Below are 22964 nucleotides of genomic sequence, written 5' to 3'. Positions count from 1 at the left end.
GGGATTTTTTTCTGTGTATAGTTAAACAAAAGTAAGATTTGCAGAAAAATAAAGCCCAGTATCTGTTGTTAGATCAACCGGCTTTGCTAGCAAAGGTGTAAGAAAACTTGGGGTATGCAAATCCTTCCCCTCCCCTTTCCCCTGTACCCCTCAAAAAAAGTACAGGTGTCTAATAGGAGCCACTAGTATGTTTCCTGAGACTACCATGGCTAAAGCAGAAGTGCTGTTACAGGCTGTGTGACTTTGGAGGAAGAAAAAGGTTGGAGGTTATATTTATCAGACTTCAACTTGCTGCTTCATGAAGTCCCTTAGTAGAAAAGGATGCAAATCACAATTAGCATTTTTCAGACTTCCTTATGACATGCTATCTTAAAACCACAGAAATGAAACCTTGAAGTAGTTACGTGAAGTGCTAATGTTGATGAAAATATTGGATCTTAGGTTTGAGGTGAAAAGCACACAGTGGAAGGGAACACTGTGAAGCTGACAGATGCCGGTGGAAGTGGTGTGCAAGTTTTGTAAAACTGCTCAAATAGTAAAAAATAATTTCTTTATGTTTTTTACAAAACTCCTTGGTATTTAAGTGATTCTTTTTGTAAAACTGAAGGCTAGATAGTGTGGAGCTATATATTGTATTAAAAAAATCATAATAAAATAGTATTTCCCACCTTGAAGCTCAGGTTGATGCACCTAGTTGGTATGAAAGTAATCTGCAGTTGTGTCTGAGAGTCCCAAGTAATCCATTTCTAAAGTGTGAGGGGTTTTGGTGGCCTGGAAACTTCCTTTTTTTGTTGGAAGCACTTTTCCTGAATGAACTGATCTATTCAAATACTAGTTTGATAGTGTAACTTCAGTTTTTATAGTACAAGTGCTTGCCACTTTGCCCTTTGGAATCTTCAATGAAAGTATTGCCTCTTGGGTTTCTGTGTGCCTTTTCCAGTGTTTGGAGCCAAGACTAACAAAATCCTCTCCCTCAGCCTCCACAAGGGCATTTTGATGACTAATAGCATGTGGAGGGACTCTCAGCAGATCTTGGTGGTGCTTTTTGTTTGTTGTAGGTTTATGTTAGTTTGAGATGTGTCTGAAGCAGGCTTTGCTCCAGAACACAGGATCTGCATTTGCAGAACGATCTCTGTCATGTTAGAGAAGTCTCAGTTGATACCAGGATACCATGGGAGGTAGCAGATACAGAGTTAAACTCTTGAATTTAAATCATGAGCCACTGTTAGCAGCACATTGCTTGTATTTTGTGTTTTATTGAGTGTCATTTACAGAAATAAATTAATTACAAAAACTATAAAGGAACCTACACAGGTTGGAGAGCAGCGTAGCAGCCCCCGTTTTAAGAGAATCGCAGGTCTTGTCTGCAGAGCAGATTCTACCTGCCTGTTCAGTGATAAGAGGAATATTTACTTTTAATGTGTTGTATATAGTACTGATGAGTGAGTGTGGATGTGACATGGAAGCAGAACAGGCCAGTGCAGGACTAAGATGCAAACTCAGCAGCATATCACTGAATGAGCATGAATACTTTTAGCTTGCAAGCATGTTCCTGTATATGGAGCCCTTAAAGATGTTGAGCAGAGCTCTCCAGGGAGTTTAAGCCTTCATAAAAGCAGTGTATGTCTTAAATTTTTTTTGAGCTTATTGGAAGGAATTCACTGCCCACATGTTTAAGACTTCTGATGTAAGCTACCTGCACCAAATGCTAACAGATTCAAGGCTATTTAGAGAACAGCAAGAAAAAAGAAACTTGCAACAACCCAAAATCCACACTTCTGAGTAAGCATATGCACATGCACTTGTCTAGGCCTAGTTATCCTCTAGTTCAGCATTCCTGTGCTCCCAGGCAGCTCTGGAAGCTGCTGCATATGACACAATAGCAGAACACAGTAGCAGTATCTTGCTGCTATTACTCTTCTGAGGGGTTCTGCTTCAGGGATGTCAGGATTAGGACCAGATGTTGACCCATCATGGCTTAATATAAAGTGAGTTGCTCATTTACAGTCAAAGAAACTCACAAGAGAGTGGAATCAAAAGAGATTAAGGGAACAATATTTTCCCTTTACTATTTATAATCTAGCAGAGTGGACCCAATAAAACACATGGTAGCATGTGGGGTAGGCATGTCTCATGCAAACACACCTAAAGCAGCAGTGAGAACAGCAGGAGGGAGGTGTGGTGGTTCATGGAGATGCAGTGTCTTGAACTGCTGCAGGTTATTTGCTTTGTAAGGCCTCTGCTGCTTGTCATATTTTTTGTTGCTCTGGAGGGTAGTTGTGTGCTGCAGTGTGTGGCTGGGGCACGTGTGCAGTCCCTGCTGCTGGAGATTTTTTAAGAACAGGTAAGACACATGTCTTATCGGGGTTCTATTGATATTTTTTATGTCAGGAGAGTAGGCAGCCTGCCATGTTTTCTTTGTCCTTATAAACCCATGGAGTAGCTGTATATTTAGAGAATGGAAGTCATTCCATGTGCCAAGACTGAGACAGAGTTTTTGAGAGAACATGCTATGTGCAGTTGAACAGTTTTACAGGGAAATGCATCAAAGAATTAACTAAAGATTTCACCAGCAGTATGATTTCAGGGTGGGTTTTTTTGAACTTACAGTGCTTAACTTACAGCCTTAGTGTATTTTCTGCACTTTAAACTTCTTCTGAGAGTGTGTGTGTATTTTATTCCTGATAATTTAAAATCAGATAAAAAAACCCAGTCATTTTCTCATATCTTTACAGATCCTAATTTTGTACGTACTTTCCTTACCACGTACCGCTCCTTTTGCAAGCCCCAGGAGCTGCTGAGTTTACTGATTGAAAGGTAAGTGGCAGTCATCCTTTCTGAAGATACTGAAAGGTTTTGTGTATTTACCTGCTCCTTTTCTTCTCAGTTTCTCAGTACCATGTGGTGTGTGTTTTAGTGAAGTCTGTAAACCAGCAACTTTTAAACCAGGATACAGCAGCACAAGTTTTTTAATGCAAGCCTTTTCTTTCCAGTTTGCTAAATGAGTTACCTGAATGAAGTATTAGCTAGAGCTTGGAGTGCCTCAGCTGTGGGGTGGTAATGTTTTGAACTGCTTAACTTGATTGTGAGAGTGTATTCAAGTATGCTTAAGTCCTGATGCAAATAAGAACAAAAATGGTCTAAGCAGTTTGTTTGAAAGGCACAGACTCAATGTAAACAACATTTTAATACACTGTGATAAAGCTGCTCTTAAGCTTTCTTCTAATCTTCACTTAATCAAACTAGCAGGTAGTTAAAAACCTTATATCCTTGTCTAGACATCTTGTGATGATGAGGGAACTAGTGAATTATCAGGGTGAGAGCTGGGTGTGTTAGCAGTACATAGCTAGGGGAGGAGGGAATTCCAGGCAAGCTGGATATCAGATGAATTGCTTGAATTTCACCACACTATTTTATATATATTTTTTAAATGCAGTTGCTCTTCATGTCCTACCTAAAGGGTTTGTGTTGTACCTGAATTGCCATCAGTTTTTTGGTGCTTTTATTTGTAGGTTTGAAATCCCAGAGCCCGAGCCTACTGAAGCAGACAGGCTGGCAATCGAGAAGGGGGAGCAGCCCATCAGCGCAGACCTTAAGCGGTTTCGCAAGGAATATGTCCAGCCAGTACAGCTCAGGTTTATTTGCTTTTAAATTTGTTCTGTTAAAACCAGATTTTAGTTCACTGATTATACGGTGATCCTGGAGACAGTAATCTCTTTTGGAGACTGCTGTGCTGTCAAGTAGGGACTTATCACTGTCTGCAACCAGACTAATATCCCAAATCATGTACTGATTAGTCATACTGACTTCTGTTGTAACTATACTTTGGTTCTCTGCCGCTCACAGCTGTGATTACCACCCACAAGAACGCTGTATGGCTGCTATGTAAAGCAGGTGTGGGTGAGAGATGTATAACTGAAAGTGTTTCTTACTGCATTTTGAATGTTCCTTGTTAATAGAGCCTACGAAGATAGTTTCTCCTTTTCCATTTTTTTCAGTCCTGCTGATATTTTACTCCCTTTCCCAGCCCAATTTGATATATTTATACACAGACAGGGACACTCTTGTCTGTACTGCACAGTGCAGTGGGCTGTAGTGAATCTTCAAGGTCTTGCTGACCAAGCTAACTTGGAGAACAGTTAAGAGTTTCTTGCATGAATGAGGCTAATTGTTTCCCTAATAAGGGATCAGGTCAGGAGGAGACAGATCATGACCAATATTTGTTAGAACAACTTGTATTCTTTCGTTTTTATTAGTAACATGAAGTTGTTACTACTAATGGCAGATAACTGCACACAGTACCCACAGTTATTCCATTACCACACAGTCATTTGTAGTTACCTGTTTGGAGCAACAGCAGTTTACTCAATGTGAAGGATTGTACTAACATGTCAGTACCTTCAAGGCAGGTGTTTAGAAAGTCACTTAGGCATCAACCTCACTTGGAGTATTGTGTGCAGTTCTGGTGTCCTCAACATAAAAAGGACATGGAACTGTTGGGACAAGTCCAGAGGAGGCCACGAGGATGATCAAGGGCTGGAGCACCTTCTGTGTGAAGATAGGCTGAGAAAGTTGGGGCTGTTCAGCCTGGAGAAGAGAAGGCTGCGTGGAGACCTCATAGCAGCCTTCCAGTATCTGAAGGGGGCCTACAGGGATGCTGGTGAGGGACTATTCATTAGGGACTGTAGTGACAGGAGAAGGGGTAATGGGTTAAAACTTAAAACAGGGGAAGTTTAGATTGGATATAAGGAAGAAATTCTTTACTGTGAGGGTGGTGAGGCACTGGAATGGGTTGCCCAGGGAAGTTGTGAATGCTCCATCCCTGGCAGTGTTCAAGGCCAGGTTGGACAGAGCCTTGGGTGTAATGGTTTAGTCTGAGGTGTCCCTGCCCATGTCAGGAGGGTTGGAACTGGATGATCTTAAGGTCCTTTCTAACCCTAACTATTCTATGATTCTATAATTCTGTCCCATTTTCACCAGATACCTGTGCACATATATATGCACACACACATATATGTATATTTAAAAATATATATGTATAATTAATAACTACTAATACTGTAGATTTTGTTGATATATATATCAGCTGTCACCACATTCTTGGATGTGGTCCAAGTTATACAACCTCAGTGTAACCTTGATACTTGTGTGTGCTCATGGCCTTGTACAGGTTTATCAGGCCCTTAGTGTTCTCAGTTTATCAGCAAGTCCTGTGAGTTCAGCAGTACCACTAGTCTCCACAGTTACCAATCTTGGGAGAGCTTTACATGCTGCCTCTCAGCGTGTACTTTTCCTGGTTTCAGCTTGCTATTTTCCAAACTCTTTCTATATCCATCCACGTAACTACCTATAGACTCCCTTCATAGAAACTCCCATGGACTGGGCTTTTGTGGCATAACTGGCTCAAGAGTTGTATTGCTTTTGTTGCTATATTTTACAGCCCCATCTACTAATTAGGCTTGAAGTTGCGTGGGGGTCTCCTCACAGTGCCTCTCTGCATGCTACAAATCTTTGTGCAGCACTGCTGGCTGCCATAACTAAGACAAATGGCTACCAATGAACTGAAACCTGTAGAACAGCTTGAGATGGCAATTAGCCATGTTTCTTGCTATTAATTTCCAAAAGCAGTTTAGCACTTTTGCCTTTGTATGTTATCTTTGAGCTGTTTGAAGTCTGTGCCACACTCCAAAGTTTCCAGGTTTCTTTGGATTTGGTTCCTGGTTTGTATTTCTTATCATGACAGCTCCTCTTTGCTGTCTTAATTCATGCTGTGGTTGGTAAGCTGAGTGCCCTAATGCCTGCTTGATGAGACCTGTGGTTTAAAGCTGCTATTTAACATAGCCCCTTCTGTGGCTTACGGTTGATATTTGAATTTAGGAAATACTATGTGTTTCTGGTAGCTGGAAACTCTTAACTGTCTTACAGTTGAAAATAAGTGTGTTGAAAATAAGTGTCTGAAAAATAAGTGTCTGAATTGAGCTGGCAGGTTGACTTGCCCAGATTTTTGTAAACTCCAGTTTTATTAATAGCATTGACCCCCTACTTCAGAGAGATCTGAGATTTGGGAAGAAGGTGGAGAACATCAAGATACTCAATCCCTCTCTCCTTTCCCTCCTAAGCACTTACTCCCCATGTTGTAGAAAATGGTGTAGACATGCTCTTCAGTGCACAGGTATGGAAACAATAATGTCTTTGAGTGGATTAACTACATGTGAGTTCATGAGAAAGAGGAGGAGCTAAGCTGGAAATGCAGTCAGCAGAACCAGGCACTCTTTCTTGCTTTTGCAGTATTCCTACCATGGTATCGCAAAGGCAAAGACTGATTAGATAGGATTCTGCATTACTGTTACTGGAAACTTGACTCAAAACGTCACACCTTTGACAGTTACAACCTGTCATTGATTTCCATCCAAAATGATCTGTTTGGGTAGCTGTTCTCTTCATGGGATAAACCTTATTCTTTGTGTACTGGGAAGAGGAAAACTATTTAACTTCTCCATGCATCCACATAGAGCGCCCTTCATTTGACAAAGCTAAACCAGAAGCTTCTCTACTGTTCTGACTCACAACAATTACAGATCAGTTTTCTGCCCTGCCCCGCTCAGATGTTCTTGTCCGTGATCTACAGGGCTGAGCCACCGAAAGTAGTAGTCTGATACACAGTTATCCCTAGTTTACCTTAATATTCTAAGCTGCAAAGACTAGAGGAATTCAGCAGCACTTGACTTACAGCTGAGCCACTTCTGCAAAGGCAATGAGGCAGGAGTAACCACATGTCACTGTAACCATCTCCTCTGCTGAGCCTGAGGGCTCTCCATTAGTCCCATCACCTTGTCCCACCTGTTGAACTGGAACAGGGAAGATCTGTTGTATTAGCTGATGTTGGAGATTTTTGCTCACTCTTCAGGTAAAGTGATATGGTGCACCCTGACCAGTCAGGGTTTTGAGGTATAAATTCAACTTGTTTACCTGAACAAGAGCCGAAACAAGATTTTTTTCTGCTACATCCCAAGCAAAGAAGGCAGAAGAGCAGTTGTAGTTCACTTTTACAGGCTTGTGTAAACAAGTGGTCTGTTAAGAAAATAAAGAAAACTCAAGAGGAAGTTTAGTGTTATCTTTAAAGGAAGTACTGAATCTAGCATGTCCATTTGTGTAATTAAAAATTGTAAAAGTGGATCAGTATACTTGCAACAACTTCTAAGCTGAAACTTGTGTATAGAAAAGAAACAAATACAGATTGTTTCTTACTAAATGGGAAAATCTAGTTAGCTTTTTGTAGCTAAAAAAAAAACCCTGTAAATTATATTAGAATAACAGTTTTATCTTATTTGGTATGGTTTTCCTTTTCTGAAACCACCTCGAGACTAGCATTCTTTATATGAGATTTAGAAAAACCCACCGAACTGTACAAACATAATTGGTTTTTTTCCTCTCTCCTTCCTCAGAATATTAAATGTTTTTCGTCACTGGGTAGAGCACCATTTTTATGATTTTGAAAGAGATCTGGAGCTACTAGAGAGATTGGAGACATTCATTTCCAGTGTAAGAGGTATGGTAATTAGTGGTCCCATTGTTCTTCTGCGTTTCGGTACAATCTGGTGGTCTACTCCTGACAGCTTTTAGGCATGAGAATATCTTTACACACATGAGTAATTGTAATGGGTTTAATTGAGCTGTTTATGAGACTCTCCTTTGCATAAGCAAGCTTTTGCCTGGAGCCTAAACAGCTACCAAAAATTACTTCAAGCATTATGATATTTACTTCTGGACAGTGATGTTCATCCTTGTCTGACTGTAATTCAGACTGTCACCTCCCTCCTCCCTGTGCTGTATTTGTAGAGAATTCCTTCCCTGTTGGTTACTGAGACTAGGTTTTTTTCCAGCTTGTTCTCCCATTTATTGAAACTTCCAGCTGAAAATCATTATCCTTTTAGGAGATGATCCTTGACCTGTTTGGTGTCACTTCCTCTGGAGCAATCCCTTACAAACTAGCAGTTGTTTTTTTTCAGCCTGTGTGGAGGGCAACAGTGTTAGCATGTCAGTTTTAATCATTGTCCTGACAAAACTAGACCTTACTTTTCAGATTGCCAGAGCATACATTGGGCAATATAATTCTGAGACAAACTTAAAGAGCAGTAGTTTATCTTCTGCAGAGGTCTCTGTGCTAACTATTGCTGACCATAGGGGAATAAGGTCCTACACCTAGGTCAGAGCAATCCCAAGCACAGCTACAGAGTAAATGAACATGAGCTAGCAGTGTGTGTTCGCAGCCCAGAAAGCCAACTGTATCCTGGGCTGCATCAAAAGGAGTGTGACCAGCAGGTTAAAGGAGGTGATCCTGCCCCTCTACTCTGCTCTTGTGAGACCTCACTTGGAGTATTGTGTGCAGTTCTGGTGCCCTCAACATAAAAAGGACATGGAACTGTTGGAACAAGTCCAGAGGAGGGACACGAGGATGATCAGGGGACTGGAGCACCTCCTGTATGAAGACAGGCTGAGAAAGTTGGGGCTGTTCAGTCTGGAGAAGAGAAGGCTGCGTGGAGACCTCATAGCAGCCTTCCAGTATCTGAAGGGGGCCTACAGGGATGCTGGAGATGGACTCTTCATTAGGGACTGTAGTGACAGGACAAGGGATAATGAGTTCAAACTTAAACAGGGGAAGTTTAGATTGGATATAAGGAAGAAATTCTTTACTGTGAGGGTGGTGAGGCACTGGAATGGGTTGCCCAGGGAGGTTGTGAATTCTGCATCCCTGGCAGTGTTCAAGGCCAGGTTGGACAGAGCCTTGGGTGACATGGTTTAATGTGAGGTGTCCCTGCCCATGTCAGGAGGGTTGGAACTGGATGATCTTAATGTCCTTTTGAACCCTAACTAATCTGTGATTCTATAATTCAGTTTTGGTGAGTCTCTGAAAAGGTATTTGTCTTGAACTGCTTCAGGTGCTTCCTGTCTTGTCCAGTGTTTTGTCTACTGTAAATGCTGGATTGGTATTATAAGCATGTATTTCTCCAGCCTTTTTGTTCTGCAGTGCACTAGGACAGCATGTCGCAAAGTTCTCACTTGAAGCTTGTTTACCTTTTTAGTAGTTCTCCTCTAAGCAGGTGAAGCTAGCAATCAAAGTGGAGACAGTTGCAGCTGAGGGGAAAAAGTAAAATATAGTGGGTATAGGGTCACTTTTTTCCACACCAAAGCTGCCAGTAGATGTGGTTAAACACAAGTGAGCACCTAAAAATTTGTTTGCATGTCTGTATTTGCCAACTAATGCAGGTGCAAGAACCCCTAATAAGAAAATAGGGAACTACAGAACTACAAGCCTAATTAATGTGCTTGCAGAAATGCAGAATGCTGAGTGCACACACAGGTTTTTTGGGGGTTGATTTCACTAAATTTTCAAAAGTCTTTGAGTATCGTACTAAAAACTGTGGTTTCTATTTTGCAGGAAAATCCATGAAGAAGTGGGTGGAATCAATTGCTAAAATCATCAAGAGAAAGAAAGCTCAAGCAAATGGAATTAGTCACAACATCACCTTTGAGAGCCCTCCTCCCCCAGTCGAGTGGCACATTTGGCGTGTTGGGCACAGTGAAACGCTGGACCTCATGACTCTGCATCCTATAGAGATTGCTAGACAGCTGACACTTCTTGAGTCTGACCTCTATAGGTAGGGATTGAGCTGTCTTTTTTTTAGATTGTTTGAGCAAGAAAGAGTTCCAGTTCATACAGACACTCAAAAGTATGTCCCCTTGACTTTCAGTTTATGGAGCAATGTTTTCTTGCCATCTGTTCAATATCAAAAAATGCAAGGAAGAAAATGTTTTTCTTTTTAATCTCTGTATCAGACTTTTGACAACATAAATAAGTACAGGAAGGACACTAAAATATTGTTAGTAGATAATGCTAACTTGTATTGTCTCGCTGTCAAAAGCAAATTTAGTGGTACATTAATAAGAAATGCTTGTTACCTCATAAAAAGCAGACACGGTTATCTCTGCTCCTGTCCTTTATAGCTGCATAGCAAAGGCCCAGGTGTTACATGCATATAACCACAGCACTGAGACATCAAGGTCCTCTAATTCTGAAGAGGTTTTTTTGTCTGGTACGATATGTATTCCGTTCTTTCCTAGCTGTGTTGTTGCCTGGGATAAACAGAGCTGGCCTTGATGTGAGAGCTAGGTTTTGCTGGGTAGAAATTCTTAAAGGTCTCAGAAAACTCTAAGGTGAGGCATCCTTTTGTGCTTCAGACAGCAGGTTTTCTATTGAAATGAGCCACCTTTCCAGGAGGTTGGTCAAAGTACTTCAGCTTCCTATTTTAAAACTGTAACTATACGTAAGTTGCTGTCGTACACTTGCGGAAAATGAAACTTACTCCTTTGTAATTGTCTTATCTGAAAATACTTATTCAAAAATGCCAATTTCAATCAAGATAAAAATGTATTTCCTTCTAGACTCAAATATTCAGCAAAAAGTTATTTTATGGAACTGTTTTGCAATAGATTAGATTGGATTGTAGTTGTGAAATATCAAATCAAGACTAAGGGAAGAAATAATCTTTTAATGCAAACACAGAACATACAACTGTTATTTGTATTGAGCATTCTTCTGCATGTTGTTTTGTCGTTATCAGGGCAGTACAGCCTTCGGAACTTGTTGGTAGCGTGTGGACTAAAGAAGATAAGGAAATTAACTCCCCAAATCTGTTGAAAATGATTCGTCATACTACAAATCTTACTCTTTGGTTTGAAAAGTAAGTGCAGGTGGTGGCAGTGGCATCAACTCCTACTGGAATTTGGAGAGAAACATTTTTCTGTTACTTGAATTCTGTTGCCTTCAAGCTTGAAATAGCTGTTTGGTTTAAGGATTCATAGCCATGCCAATCACATGGTCGTACTTCCTGAGACAGACTGGAAGGGTTTTTCCATTTTGCTGGGTTGACCCTGGTTAGATGCCAGGTGCCCACCAAAACTGCTCTATCACTCACCTCCTCAGCAGGATGGGGGAGAGAAAATACCACAAAAGGCTCATGGGTCAAGATGGAGAGATCACTCACCAGTTACACACCCCTCTTTCTTCAGGCTCAACATCACTCTCAGTTTTCTCTACCTCCTCCCCATCAGTGGTGGGATGGGGAATGGGGTAGGGATCAGTTCATCACATGTTGTCTCTGCTGCTTCTTTCTCCTCGAGGAAGGACTCGTCACACTCTTCCCCAGCTCCAGCATGGGGTCCCTCCCACAGGAGAGAATCCTCCATGAACTTCTCCACTGTGAATCCTTCCATAGGCTGCAGTTCTTCATGACGGGGTCACAGGTCCTGCCAGGAACCTGCTCCAGCATGGCTTCTCATGGATTCACAGCCTCCTTTGGGCATCCCCATGCTCCAGTGTGGGGTCCTCCATGGGCTGCAGGTGGAGATCTGCTCCTCCATAGACCTCTCCATGAGCTGAAGGAGAACAGCCTGCCTCATCATGGTCTTCATTATGGGCTGCAGGGGAATCTCTGCTCCAGTGCCTAGAGCACCTACTACTCCCCTTTCTCATTAACCTTGGGGTATGCAGGGCTGTTGCTCTCACATATTCTCAGTCCTCTCTCTGATTGCAATTGCTCCTGCACAGTAACTTCTTCCCCTTCTTAAATATGTTATCCCAGAGGATATAAGGGAGTTTTTCCTTGTGAGGGTGCTGAGGCACTGGCACAGGTTGCCCAGAGAAGCTGTGGCTGCCCCATATGTGGCAGTATTCAAGGCCAGGTTGGGATGGGGCTTGGAGCAACCTGGTCTGGTGGAAGGTGTCCCTGCCCGTGTCAGGGGGTTGGAACTGGCTGAGTTTTAAAGTCCCTTCTAACTTAAAACATTCTATGATTTTATGATTAAGTACTTCTGAGGACATAGCCAGTGCTGCAGTCAGAAAGGTGTAGCAGCTTCTAAGTGTACAACTAACCTAGCAAGTTTAAAATGATGCTGTAGATACAGTGGCATGAGAGTTGCCCTATTTCCCCTGGACCTTGCTTAGGGTTTGCTTTATTATTTTACAGGATATGCCAAAACCTCTGTTGGCTTTCCAACTTGAACATATGTAAGACGTGATTACATAAATCTGTACTTGAGATTCTTGAAAGAGAGCCAAGTGTGCATACTGGATGTACTGTACAGTGTTTGCTTGGAAAATTTTGATTTAGCAAAATGTCAGATTTTATTTATCAGTGTTTCTCAAATTACATCTTTTGATTAGGTGCATAGTGGAAACTGAGAATTTTGAAGAGCGAGTGGCTGTGCTGAGTAGGATTATAGAAATCCTGCAGGTTTTTCAAGATCTGAATAATTTCAATGGTGTTTTGGAGATTGTCAGTGCAATGAACTCTGTGTCAGTGTACAGACTAGATCACACATTTGAGGTAAGTCTTGGGTACTGCTCTTGGAAAAAAAATGCTCAGACTCCAGAAGTGTAACACACATTTCTGAAGTGAAATCTGTGGTATCCATATCACACTTGCTTTCATGCAATAAAGCAAGTGAAATGTTTGAAGTTATATATGCAAAAACATACAAAGAGCTGGGTGTCTCAGAGGGTATGTGATGGGAAGTGGAGCTTTTCAGCAGATGTTTTCTCATGTGTATTCAGCCCAAGAAGGGGAGATGCCACAGCCGCTTGATTGCTGTTTGTTAACCTGTCTGAAATTAAGCTCTTACTCAATCCATCATTTTACGGGTATGAAAGAGGAGGATCCTAAGGCTGAGAACATTGGATTGAATGACTTTTAAGAGCATTTCCTACCTATGCAAGAAGTGGGGGAGTTGAAGGGCATGAGGAGGGGATAGCTAAAAATCAGATTTCAATTGACCACAAGAACTTGGATGAGAAAGTCTCAGAAAATTCAGACATCAGAGGCAGAAACAAGTAGCTGCTGAAACAGTTTCAATAGACAGTAGGAAGAGAAGCTACAACACAAGCAGTACTTCTGTTCTTCAGTTGCCAAGGAAAAGAAATACCTAGGATTTGGCAGCAAAGCCTCCCTTGACTAAAATAGAAAAAGAAACATGAATTAGAAGTTTTGAGTTTTGTATGTCTCTGAAAGGCATATGAGGCCTTTCAGTTAAATTCAAAATTAAATGTTTAATTTTTAATAAAGACCAAGATCATGCTTCTAAGTTGACAGACAAAATAATAGTCTGTTTACAGCAGCCTCATGATTCAAATTTGAATTTTAGTTCCTGTGTTTTGCTGAGAGAGCTAGGGAATTGCCTTGGTTTTGCTGACTATGCTATTGAGATTTGCATCCCTGGGTTTTTTTCTTTGACAACTTAGGCGCTACAGGAAAGAAAAAAAAGAGTTTTGGATGAAGCGGTAGAATTAAGTCAAGATCACTTCAAGAAGTATCTAGCTAAGCTCAAGTCAATCAACCCACCCTGTGTGCCTTTCTTTGGTAAGTAACACCAGGGGAGGCTTTGTCAGGCTCGAGTTTGATGCAGATGTGTTAATATTGCTTGAAGTGTTCAGCATTGTGTTAGCTCTGAAAAGTCTGTAATATGTGAGACTTCTGGCTTCTGAGGTTTGTAATGCTTTTAGACTTCATATAGTGTCTATGGAGGGAATGGCCTGTGGGTTGGAAGGGACCTTAAAGATCTCCTATTTCCAGCTTCCCTGCCATGGGTAGGAACACTTTCCACTATATCAGGTAAAAGATGCCATGTGTTTTATGTAAAATTTATGTTTCTAGTTTAGTATATGGGTTACTGGTATTATATTGGTATGAATATTTCTTTATTTCGTTTAATACTGCCTCCACACTTGTGATCTGTTTATGGCAATGACCTGAAGATGTTTTTTTCTAAACTCTGGATGTTACGTGAAGGAGATAAAACACCTTATTTCAAAACATTGTTCCCATGTAAAATGCAGACTTGATTCATTCTTGCCAGCTGATAAACTGTTGAAGCATTAAAGGGAAAGGTCTGCCTGTGTTCAGACTTTTGTTTAATTCATTAGAAGGAATGAAATCAGGTCTTGGAATGAAAAATAAATTTCACAAATACTTCTCTCTTTATCAGGAATATACCTAACAAATATTTTGAAGACAGAAGAAGGGAATCCTGACTTCCTTAAAAGACAAGGGAAAGAATTAATTAACTTCAGTAAGAGGAGAAAAGTGGCTGAAATTACAGGAGAAATTCAGCAGTATCAAAACCAGCCTTACTGTTTACGGATAGAACCAGAAATTCGGGTAACCAAACATTAAATATCTGTTTGGGGATAGGAGAGGGAAAAGAATGTGAGAACAAAAAATTGTCAAATAATCATAGAATCACAGATAGGTTTGGGTTGGAAGGGACCTAAGTAGTTCCAACCCCCTGTCATGGGCAGAGACACCTTCTACTAGACCAGGTTGCTCCAAGCCCCATCCAACTTGGCCTCGAACACTTCCAGGTATAGGGCAGCCACAGCTTCTTCTGGCCTGTCTTCACAATCTTCTAGAGCTAATCTTGCATGAGCAGCGACCATCAGAAGAGGGGGGAACAGAGGCTGGGTTGACAACAAAGTACCACCGCAAGGGGCTAGCCAGAAGTGCGGATTTGCTTACTTGGATTCCATCATTCTGGGTCTTCTTCATTCCCTTACTGTTCTGTAGTGTGGTATTAGAGACTTCTTAGCAATAGAACAAAATGAATAAGTCACACTGACTAAACAGCAGAACCTTTTGAAGAAAAATTGGTTGCTTTTAACCCAAAACTCTCTGTACATGCCTGGTGTGTTCAGTCCTTCAGACAGGCATTCTGTAATGATACCTCTTGACCAAAGTCTCCTTACCCTGCTAGCAGTTGTTACACACTAGTTAAGCATAAATATGAATGGTCATGCAGCATGGCAGAAGCTAAGCAGATGTAGAGGTGCCAGTGTCAGCTAGTATTATCCTCAGAAATGAGAGGGTGCTTGCGTGGTTACTTATCCAAAGCAAAGACTAGGGAATCCCAGATAATATAAAGGAATTTAGAGGAAGATGGAGAAGCAGTGAGCCAGGTAACGACAAGATTTTTTATGTGGGGGTACTAATGATTGAAAAGAAATAGCTTTAAGTGTCAGCCATACTTCCTGAGTGCACAGCTAATTGTAACTTTTCCAAAAAGCTGCAGGGACAGCTCTTGATCTCACTAGTGCGCAGCAGCAGGCAGGAAGCGAGAAAGAGGTTTGTTATGTGAAGAATGAAATGGGCAGTAATACTGCTGTTTAAAATGCTGTTTGCATTGTGTTTAATTACTGTGGATATGTCTAGGAAGATTTTAGATTTACAGTATTTATAAGCCAAGAAGTACTTTTAAGTTCAAGGGGTGGCAGGGTTTGTGCTGCAAAAAGAACAAATGGAAATGCTGTAGCTCACCACCCACAGACTTCCACTGCAGCAGGAGCAGCTAGTGCAGGGTGGTTAGGTGTTCAGGGAGCTTTATCCTGTCCCATGCCCTGTCCTCAGTGCTAGTGCCATCCTAGCCATGCTTTCCATACAGTCCTTGTGCCCAGTGCCATACTCTGTCCCTGCCTCTGACCTTCCTGCTTTTGTCCTCTGTCACTTCCTGTTCTTCGTAGTGAAATACCATGTCCAAAGCACCTCTAAGAAACAGCGATAGCAAAACCTTTGTGTCCTCTACTGTATCATCATATTCTGCTCCTTCCCAGATCTGCGATGCTAAGGCAAGCACACAGGATGTGTTGCACAGCCCTTAACACTGCTGTGTTCTGCACGATTCACTAGCCAAGAACATTAGCAAACAATTTACAGAAGATTTAATATACCATGCCTGGTTATTAGGCATAAAGTCATTCTTTCATGTCAGAAAACTTACTGGGAATCTGACTGTTTCTTGCATTGGATTGTTTTGTATTTATTTCAGGGAATGTTTTCCTCTGTTTTTCCTGGAAATAAGCTTCATAATAATGCAAAACTAGAATTTTAATCTGTGATTTACGAACACTTCATTACAATTCTGTGTATATGCTTATTTTAAAAATATTATTGATGATTTTTTTATTCAGAAATTCTTTGAAAACCTCAACCCTATGGGGAAGATACCAGAAAAAGAGTTTACAGATTATCTGTTCAACAAGTCATTAGAAATTGAACCTCGAAACTGCAAGCAACCACCTAGATTTGTAAGTCTTGTCCTGCAAATTAAACAGTTAAAATTCACGAGCCACTATGAAAAAGAATACCTGTCAATAGGCCATGTGTGTTTCCTCTAGAATTCTGTATCATGAGATGATTTTCTAGCAAAACTTGATTTAGAAATCAAGAAATCAGATGAAAATTTTTTTCTGCAGCCTAAAATACTTTCATACAAATTTGTGTTTCCAACCATATGGTTATCTGATAGAATGTGTGGTAACATTTCTGATTTCAAAGCATCAAGAAATCTTACAAAATGTTGATATTAATTGAATTACTTTTTATGCATCATTAATGTGTTTTTTTGAAATAGAAGTTAATTTCCATTTTTCTTTTGTCTAAATATTTTGTATTGTTGCAAAAATTGAATTGACAAGGTGCAACCTTCTTGCTGAACAAAACAGTTCAATTCAAGGAAGTGGAAATTTTGGTTTTAAAAAAAACACAGCTACTGGAGCTCGGGGTTCTTTATTAAGCAGAAAGATCACTCTACAACACTTGTCTTATACAATGTAATTCTACTGCAGAGTAGCTAGGGACATCTCTGGGTTTTGGGAGAGTTATAAATCATTTTAGCAATCTCCTGTTAGAGGAATGAGTAAGATGATAAATGTGACAGAAATTACTGTTGCAAAAATGCTGCTTACAGTAATATCTCTAAAATATTTTCTAAATATAGATATCCACGCTGCCAGTCCTGGGCAGCTGGGAATGAATTCTTTGTAGTTCGTGATTTCCAAACCAGACATTCTTATTGGAATTTCAGGAAAGTCCAGTTCTGGATACTGTAATGTGGTGGAGTCATGCATACCACCATAGGATGGGAACATAATTCATCTTCAAAATCAGCTTTGATCTGTGTTGTGTTACACCTGAGTCTAATGAGTCTTGTTTCACTCACACCAGTGACATGTGTATGTAAGAATTTTGTCTTTCCTAACCCAGAGGATGTAGTCAATGGGCATCTGAGTGTGTCCTCAATCCTGAATACATGTAGGGACCTGGTGTCCTTGTGAGGTACAAGCACAAAACACGTCTTACAGTGCTGTTATGAGGCTCTTCTGCAGGCCTGTGAGGGCATTTGACATGACTGTTCCTCCAAAGGTTGTGAGTTGCTCTTCCCTGTGTTCTTTCCCAGTTGACGTGCATCTGAAATGGGACTCTTCATAGCTGTGGGGAAAAAAAATTAAAATGGAAACAAAAAATTTATTAAGCTGCATCCAGAACTTCTCAGTGAACTCCTGCTGTATAATTAACAACAGGCTGTATCTCAAACTGTAGAAAGGCTGTACTACTTTTAAGGTGTATTTGAGAAGTACTTTTTAAAATATCTCATAAAGATAAATATCTCTGAAATATTAGCAGTACTAACCAGCTTTACTATCTCCAGCCTAGAAAAACAACCTATCCCCTGAAGTCTCCTGGGATAAGGCCCAACACTGGCAGACACAGCTCCACCTCTGGCACCTTGAGAAGTCATCCACTGCCACTTGAAAAGGAACCCAGTAAGATAAGTTTCAGTAGAATCACTGAGGCAGAGCATGAATCTACAGTATCGGCACCAACTTCACCGAACACACCATCTACACCACCAGTGTCTGCTTCTTCAGAGTTCAGTGTGTTTTTAGACATTGACCTCAACAGTTCTTACGGTAAATATGCAATATGTTTTAATAATGGTTGTTACTGTCCCTCAGGCTTCCAAAATGTATTGGTGTGTATGCCAGCCCTTTACAAAGAAAAGTTGACAAACTTAGTTGTGGACTGTGAAGTTCTTGTATCAGTGTTTCATGTACTGTGGTTTACTGCTTTACCATGTATGACACATCCATGGCAAGAGAAGGTGCTGAGGAGCAGGCATCCACACCAGTGTATGTTTCAGGAGTCCTATGGGCTGATCACCTGCTAGTGATTCTGATTTACTTTCCATTGAAGGGAATCCAGTCTGTGTGTTTTGAGATGAGAACTGAAGCGCCAGAAGTGGGGATGGTCAGGGCACACCCCACAAAATGCAAAAGACAGAATTTTAAGAAATTACACTATTGGTTCAGATCCACCAATACACTCCCAAGCTTTGCTTGTAGCTGTGAGCAGCTTGCTTAGTCTTGAAAGCATATATTATGTGATGTAGTGCAGCTCTTCTGTATGGAAGGTCTTTAACTGATTTTTCCTTTAACAGGAAACAACAGCATCTTTGCTCCTGTCAGTTTGCCACAGTCGAGTGAGTACCATAATTCTGTTAAATGTTTCATTTCACTCTGCTTTTTCTGGTTTCAGGATAACTGAATGGGAATTAAAGTCTAAAATCTGGGATGAAAATATGGGCTGTATTCATTAGGGATCTGAGGATTTTTTTGTACAGGTTTTAGATCAAATACCCACTAAAGATGTAAAGTCTAAAAACCATCTGGGTTAATTCTGTTTCATTTTTCCTCAGGCTCTAGCATGATTTTGCTTCTATTTTGAATGCCATCAATGATTTTTTCAATTATTTTTTTAGCACTACAAATGAAGCAACACAATAATTTCGTATTGCCATTCAGTGAAAATAACTGTGCTGTTGCTGGGAAAGATGAGGTACTTTTTGTACCAACCACAGCAGTGAGGCATATCCTGTATTCATCTGTTTTCAGATTCTTATTTTACCCCCTTCTTACATGGGCACATAGACTTTTTCAGAACATTAGAACTTCAAACCGGAGAGCACAGGTGCCCAATGTATTGATACAGAGCTGTGTGCACTTCAGAGAGAAAAGCAAAGGTGTGACAAGTCACAAATACAGGCTGGGAGGTTGTGTTGTTGCTTAACTTTGAGGAAGTTTTTTCCCCCTCTATGAAAAGGAGGGTCTAAAAATGTCCTAAAATGCTGTAAGAGTTAATACCATCTGTTCTGTTCAGTGTGTAATTCTCCTGCTTTAGAAGTGTTGCAGACCTGTTAATGAAGCCTCTGAATTTCTGAATTTGAACATATATCCATATGGCAGAGAGAACAAACCTTCCACTCCAAAGCGGGCAAACTGCAGGCATGGTGGTGAACAGGGTAGATTCTGCAATGTAGAGAGGATTGCAGAGAAAGTTATTCAAGTGCTCACTCAGAGTTCACTTTACTTTTCTGACCTTTAGCATTGCCTGCTAAATGTTGATGTATATCTTCGATACTGGAAATAGGAGATCACTTTGTGAGGTGCATATCTGATGAAAGAAATGAAGGGAAATTTCATCCAGCTGAAGTTAATGGTTCATGTTGCTGTTGAGCACAAAGATCACCTTATTTCAGTTGCTTCTAGTTTGGCTCAGTATTGTAGCATATATTCCTCAGATATTGCACAAGCAGTAAAATATCTGCTTTTCTCTCTCCAGAGACTTTCTTCAGCTCATGGGGTAGCTTTCCTAAACTAAGTGATGAGCCTCAAAACCCTCCTCCACTTCCTCCACGAAAAAAGCTGGATCAGGATGCTAAGGTATTTCTGTCCTATATTGAGTAACTTTGAGAATAAATCAGGGGTCATCTAGAATCACAGAATCATTTAGGTTGGAAAAAATCTTTAAGTTTGTACAACCCTAAGTGCCCAGAGAAGCTGTGGCTGCTCCATCCCTGGAAGTGTTCAAGGCCAGGTTTGGATGGGCTTTGAGCAACCTGATCTAGTGGAAGGTGTCCCTGCCCTGGCAGGGGTTGGAACTGGAGGAGCTTTAATGTCCCTTCCAACCCAAACCCTTCTATGAATCTATGATCGAGTCCAACCAGCTAGCCAAACAGGACTTAATTAGTCTAAAAGGGATCCAAATGCAGTTGTCTTTAAAGTTTCAGATCCCCAGTGTCCAAACTCTACCAGCTCCTTTAGGTTGTATTTAGCTCAAAGGTACAGCTATGCCAGTGTCATATTTCTGAGAGCACCCATAGCAGATGTCAGGACAACTCTGCATCTGTCAGAAGATCTGCTCTTTATCTAAACATCTGCATTTCTTCTTTGTAATGTTGTAGGGAAGTTTAAAGTCGGATGATGATCCTCCAGCAATTCCACCTCGGCAGCCACCACCTCCAAAGATACAGCCTCGTGCTCCTACTTACACTAACCCCCTTGACCAGCCACTGCACAGTCCTCCTCCTCCACCTCCCCGGGACCCTCTTCCTGATACTCCACCACCGATACCACTCCGGCCTCCTGAACACTTCATCAACTGCCCTCTCAACCTCCAGCCGCCACCAGTGGGACGCTTACACAGAGATCCCGACTGGTTCAGGGAGGCGAGCACAGGCCCCAGCTCTCCCAGCACTCCTCCCAGCACACCCTCTCCCAGGGTCCTGCGCCGCTGCTGCGTGATCAGCACGAGTCACAACAACCTGGTTCACCCACCTGTGCCCCCTGTCCCACCCCGGCACAATTCAAGCCCTCAGTTACCAAAACTGCCACCAAAGACTTACAAAAGGGAGCTCTCCCACCCTCCTTTGCACAGACTGTCTTTGCTGGAAAATGCAGAAACTCCTCAATGACCTTAGCCACAGTAGTCATTGACACTGGAATAGTATTTGTAAAGTTCCTTTTTATTTATTCAAAAAAGGCAGTGTATTTTAGTACTTACACAAATTATGCTCTTAAAGTGCTGCTGATCAAAAAAGAAAAATGGTTCAAATTGGAAAAATAAGACTACACATGCTCTAGCCTGCATCTGTTCAACAGCATTACCCTCAGGTGATCAGCAGCATTGCCTTGTTTCACATTCTCAGTGCCGACAGTCATGCCAGTATAAAAAATAGATCTTTTGCACTGTAAACTACACTAAGTGAATTGAAACTGACATCATTTAATTGCACTGAGCCAAAAAAAAAGGTGCGTCTGTGGAATTTCTTCAAATTTGAGCACTAGTGGCCTTTTTTTGGTTTGTTTTAAATAAAAAAAAAGAGCAGTGGGATGATGACACAACATGAGGACACACAGTGTTACTGATTTTAAACCTCCGGCCACTTGCCTTCTAATTGTGTAAGCTTGGAGGTTCGTGAGTGACAGCTACTGTTCTCGAACATTTTAATGCCATGTCTTAATTGCCACTGATTTGCTGCTGAAGACAAGAAAAACCCAGGTTGAAGTCTAAATACCAAAATACTCAGTTGGTCTTGATTATTTTGAGAAAGGCTGAACAAGGACTGACTACCTGTCTTGAATTATTGGAAAGGATCCCTAGTACTTAGCATGCATCTTGTTCAGATGTGCCTTTTTGTTTTGGTAGGCGAAGATGTCTTAAGCTAAAGAGTTGTCTACTGTTTTGAACAAAGCTATATGCCATGTATGTACAATTGTTTATATTGTATATTTACAGATAATGCTAATAACCTGTATAAATTTAAGTAATTTGAGGCCTATATTAGTCTGCTACTCCTGCAGTCTTTCACGGTCAGAAGTGTTTCCTCTGGCTTAGGAACAGTCTTGCCTTCCAAACCTAATAACTTCCTTTAAATCTTACTTAATCATGAATCCATTTTGGAAATTGGTAGCATTTAAACCAGCAAACACTTAAAGCTTTATTAAAATTTCTAAACTGATAAGTGAATGAAACTTTTTTATTTGCCAGTTGAACTACTTGGTTAACTGGTGTGAGAGTGAGTCTGTTTTACTGGTAGTACTGTAGCAGCATTTATAAAGTGGCCAGAAGCCACATTTTATTTACTGGTCTGTGGCCTTTTACTGTGCTTTGTATCAGAGTTCTTAACAAGATTAATAAATCACCCCAGTCTTAATTTTTAAGAGCTTGAGCAGTGCGTGTTCCTTCTAAGGACAAGGTTGGGAATTGCATTTAGCAGCTCTTTGGCAATACAAAATGCCCCCAATTTTTCAGGCAGCTGTTCTCCACTTTGGGTGTCCCTCAGTTGGCAGTTGGGCTGTCAGCAAAGCTTCAAGGAAGTTGAACCCAACACATAACAGATCCCTGAGATCTGAATCTTTCCTAACACCTGCGAGCCCATTGGATACCTAGGCCACTCTAAATGGAGAAGCAGTTTCCATATTTTCAGGCTCCTGACTAGAGGAAGAGCACTGTGGTGGGATCTGCCGCAGTTCAGGCTTCCAGGTCACACTTTGGCTTTTCATTGGCCTGTCTATATTGCTCCCACTGTCTTGGGAATTTTCTGGAAAAGGAGAGGTGTGATATACCTGGAAGGGGTGGTAATCTTCTTCTCCTGGGAAGATGCATTTGCCATCTGCCTCTTGGACAGTCTTCTGCTGCCTGTCCCCTTCATGCTTCTTTCTTGAGGAACAGAGATGCATCTATTCGTGCAAGGGGCCAAAAGCACTTTATAAAGGAGAGCTGCTTCACTTCACAAAAATAACATTGAGGAAGTCCCAAATTTGAGATGCATGAATGCAGGCAGGAAGCAGACAATGCCTTAATTGTGGCTTTTCCTCTGCAGTAAAACCTCAGCTTGTAATTTTTCTGTAAATCTTCTACTAGTATCTGGTGGTAAAAATATGTGCAGTGAAGATCCTGTGGGTTTTCCTGCAGGCTGGGCTTAAAGCATCACTACCTACAACTGATCAATAGTGCTGGGACAGTAAAGCTCCAGAAGGATAAAGGGAGAGCAGGAACCTCTTAAATTTAATCTCCAATGGGGGCAATAATGTGAAAACATGATACACTTATGCCAGAAAGCAGCGGCTAAATGTTCCTAGTTTCATTTCCATGCATGAAATGTGACTCTTACCTTTACAGCACCAGCTCTGAAGTTTACCTAAAGTACATAAATCACAGGATGATTCATAAAAGGGACCTTGTTTATGGATAGCTTACCACATAATTAAACTGTCCTCCAAGCATAACAGGAGATGG

At 41.0% G+C, this 22964-nt stretch overlaps 1 protein-coding gene across 1 annotated transcript in view; it reads left to right on the top strand.

Moving 5' to 3' along the window:
* SOS2 (SOS Ras/Rho guanine nucleotide exchange factor 2) overlaps positions 1 to 21886 on the top strand; it is a 56705-nt gene extending 34819 nt beyond the window's left edge. Inside the window, exons 11-23 of the mRNA XM_034062013.1 lie at positions 2736 to 2817; positions 3513 to 3635; positions 7446 to 7549; positions 9440 to 9659; positions 10623 to 10742; positions 12224 to 12386; positions 13298 to 13415; positions 14041 to 14213; positions 16016 to 16132; positions 17536 to 17797; positions 18325 to 18366; positions 19506 to 19606; positions 20128 to 21886. Of these exons, the coding sequence (XP_033917904.1) occupies positions 2736 to 2817; positions 3513 to 3635; positions 7446 to 7549; positions 9440 to 9659; positions 10623 to 10742; positions 12224 to 12386; positions 13298 to 13415; positions 14041 to 14213; positions 16016 to 16132; positions 17536 to 17797; positions 18325 to 18366; positions 19506 to 19606; positions 20128 to 20637 (2135 nt within the window). The 3' untranslated portion in view covers positions 20638 to 21886. The remainder of the gene's footprint in view (positions 1 to 2735; positions 2818 to 3512; positions 3636 to 7445; positions 7550 to 9439; positions 9660 to 10622; positions 10743 to 12223; positions 12387 to 13297; positions 13416 to 14040; positions 14214 to 16015; positions 16133 to 17535; positions 17798 to 18324; positions 18367 to 19505; positions 19607 to 20127) is intronic.
* Positions 21887 to 22964: the final 1078 nt, after the last annotated feature.

Source organism: Melopsittacus undulatus, chromosome 4 (genome assembly GCF_012275295.1).
Source record: "Melopsittacus undulatus isolate bMelUnd1 chromosome 4, bMelUnd1.mat.Z, whole genome shotgun sequence".
Taxonomy (NCBI): Eukaryota; Metazoa; Chordata; class Aves; order Psittaciformes; family Psittaculidae; genus Melopsittacus; species Melopsittacus undulatus.
The sequence above is the reverse complement of the archived record's forward strand: the minus strand, read 5'-3'. Positions and strand labels throughout refer to the sequence as shown.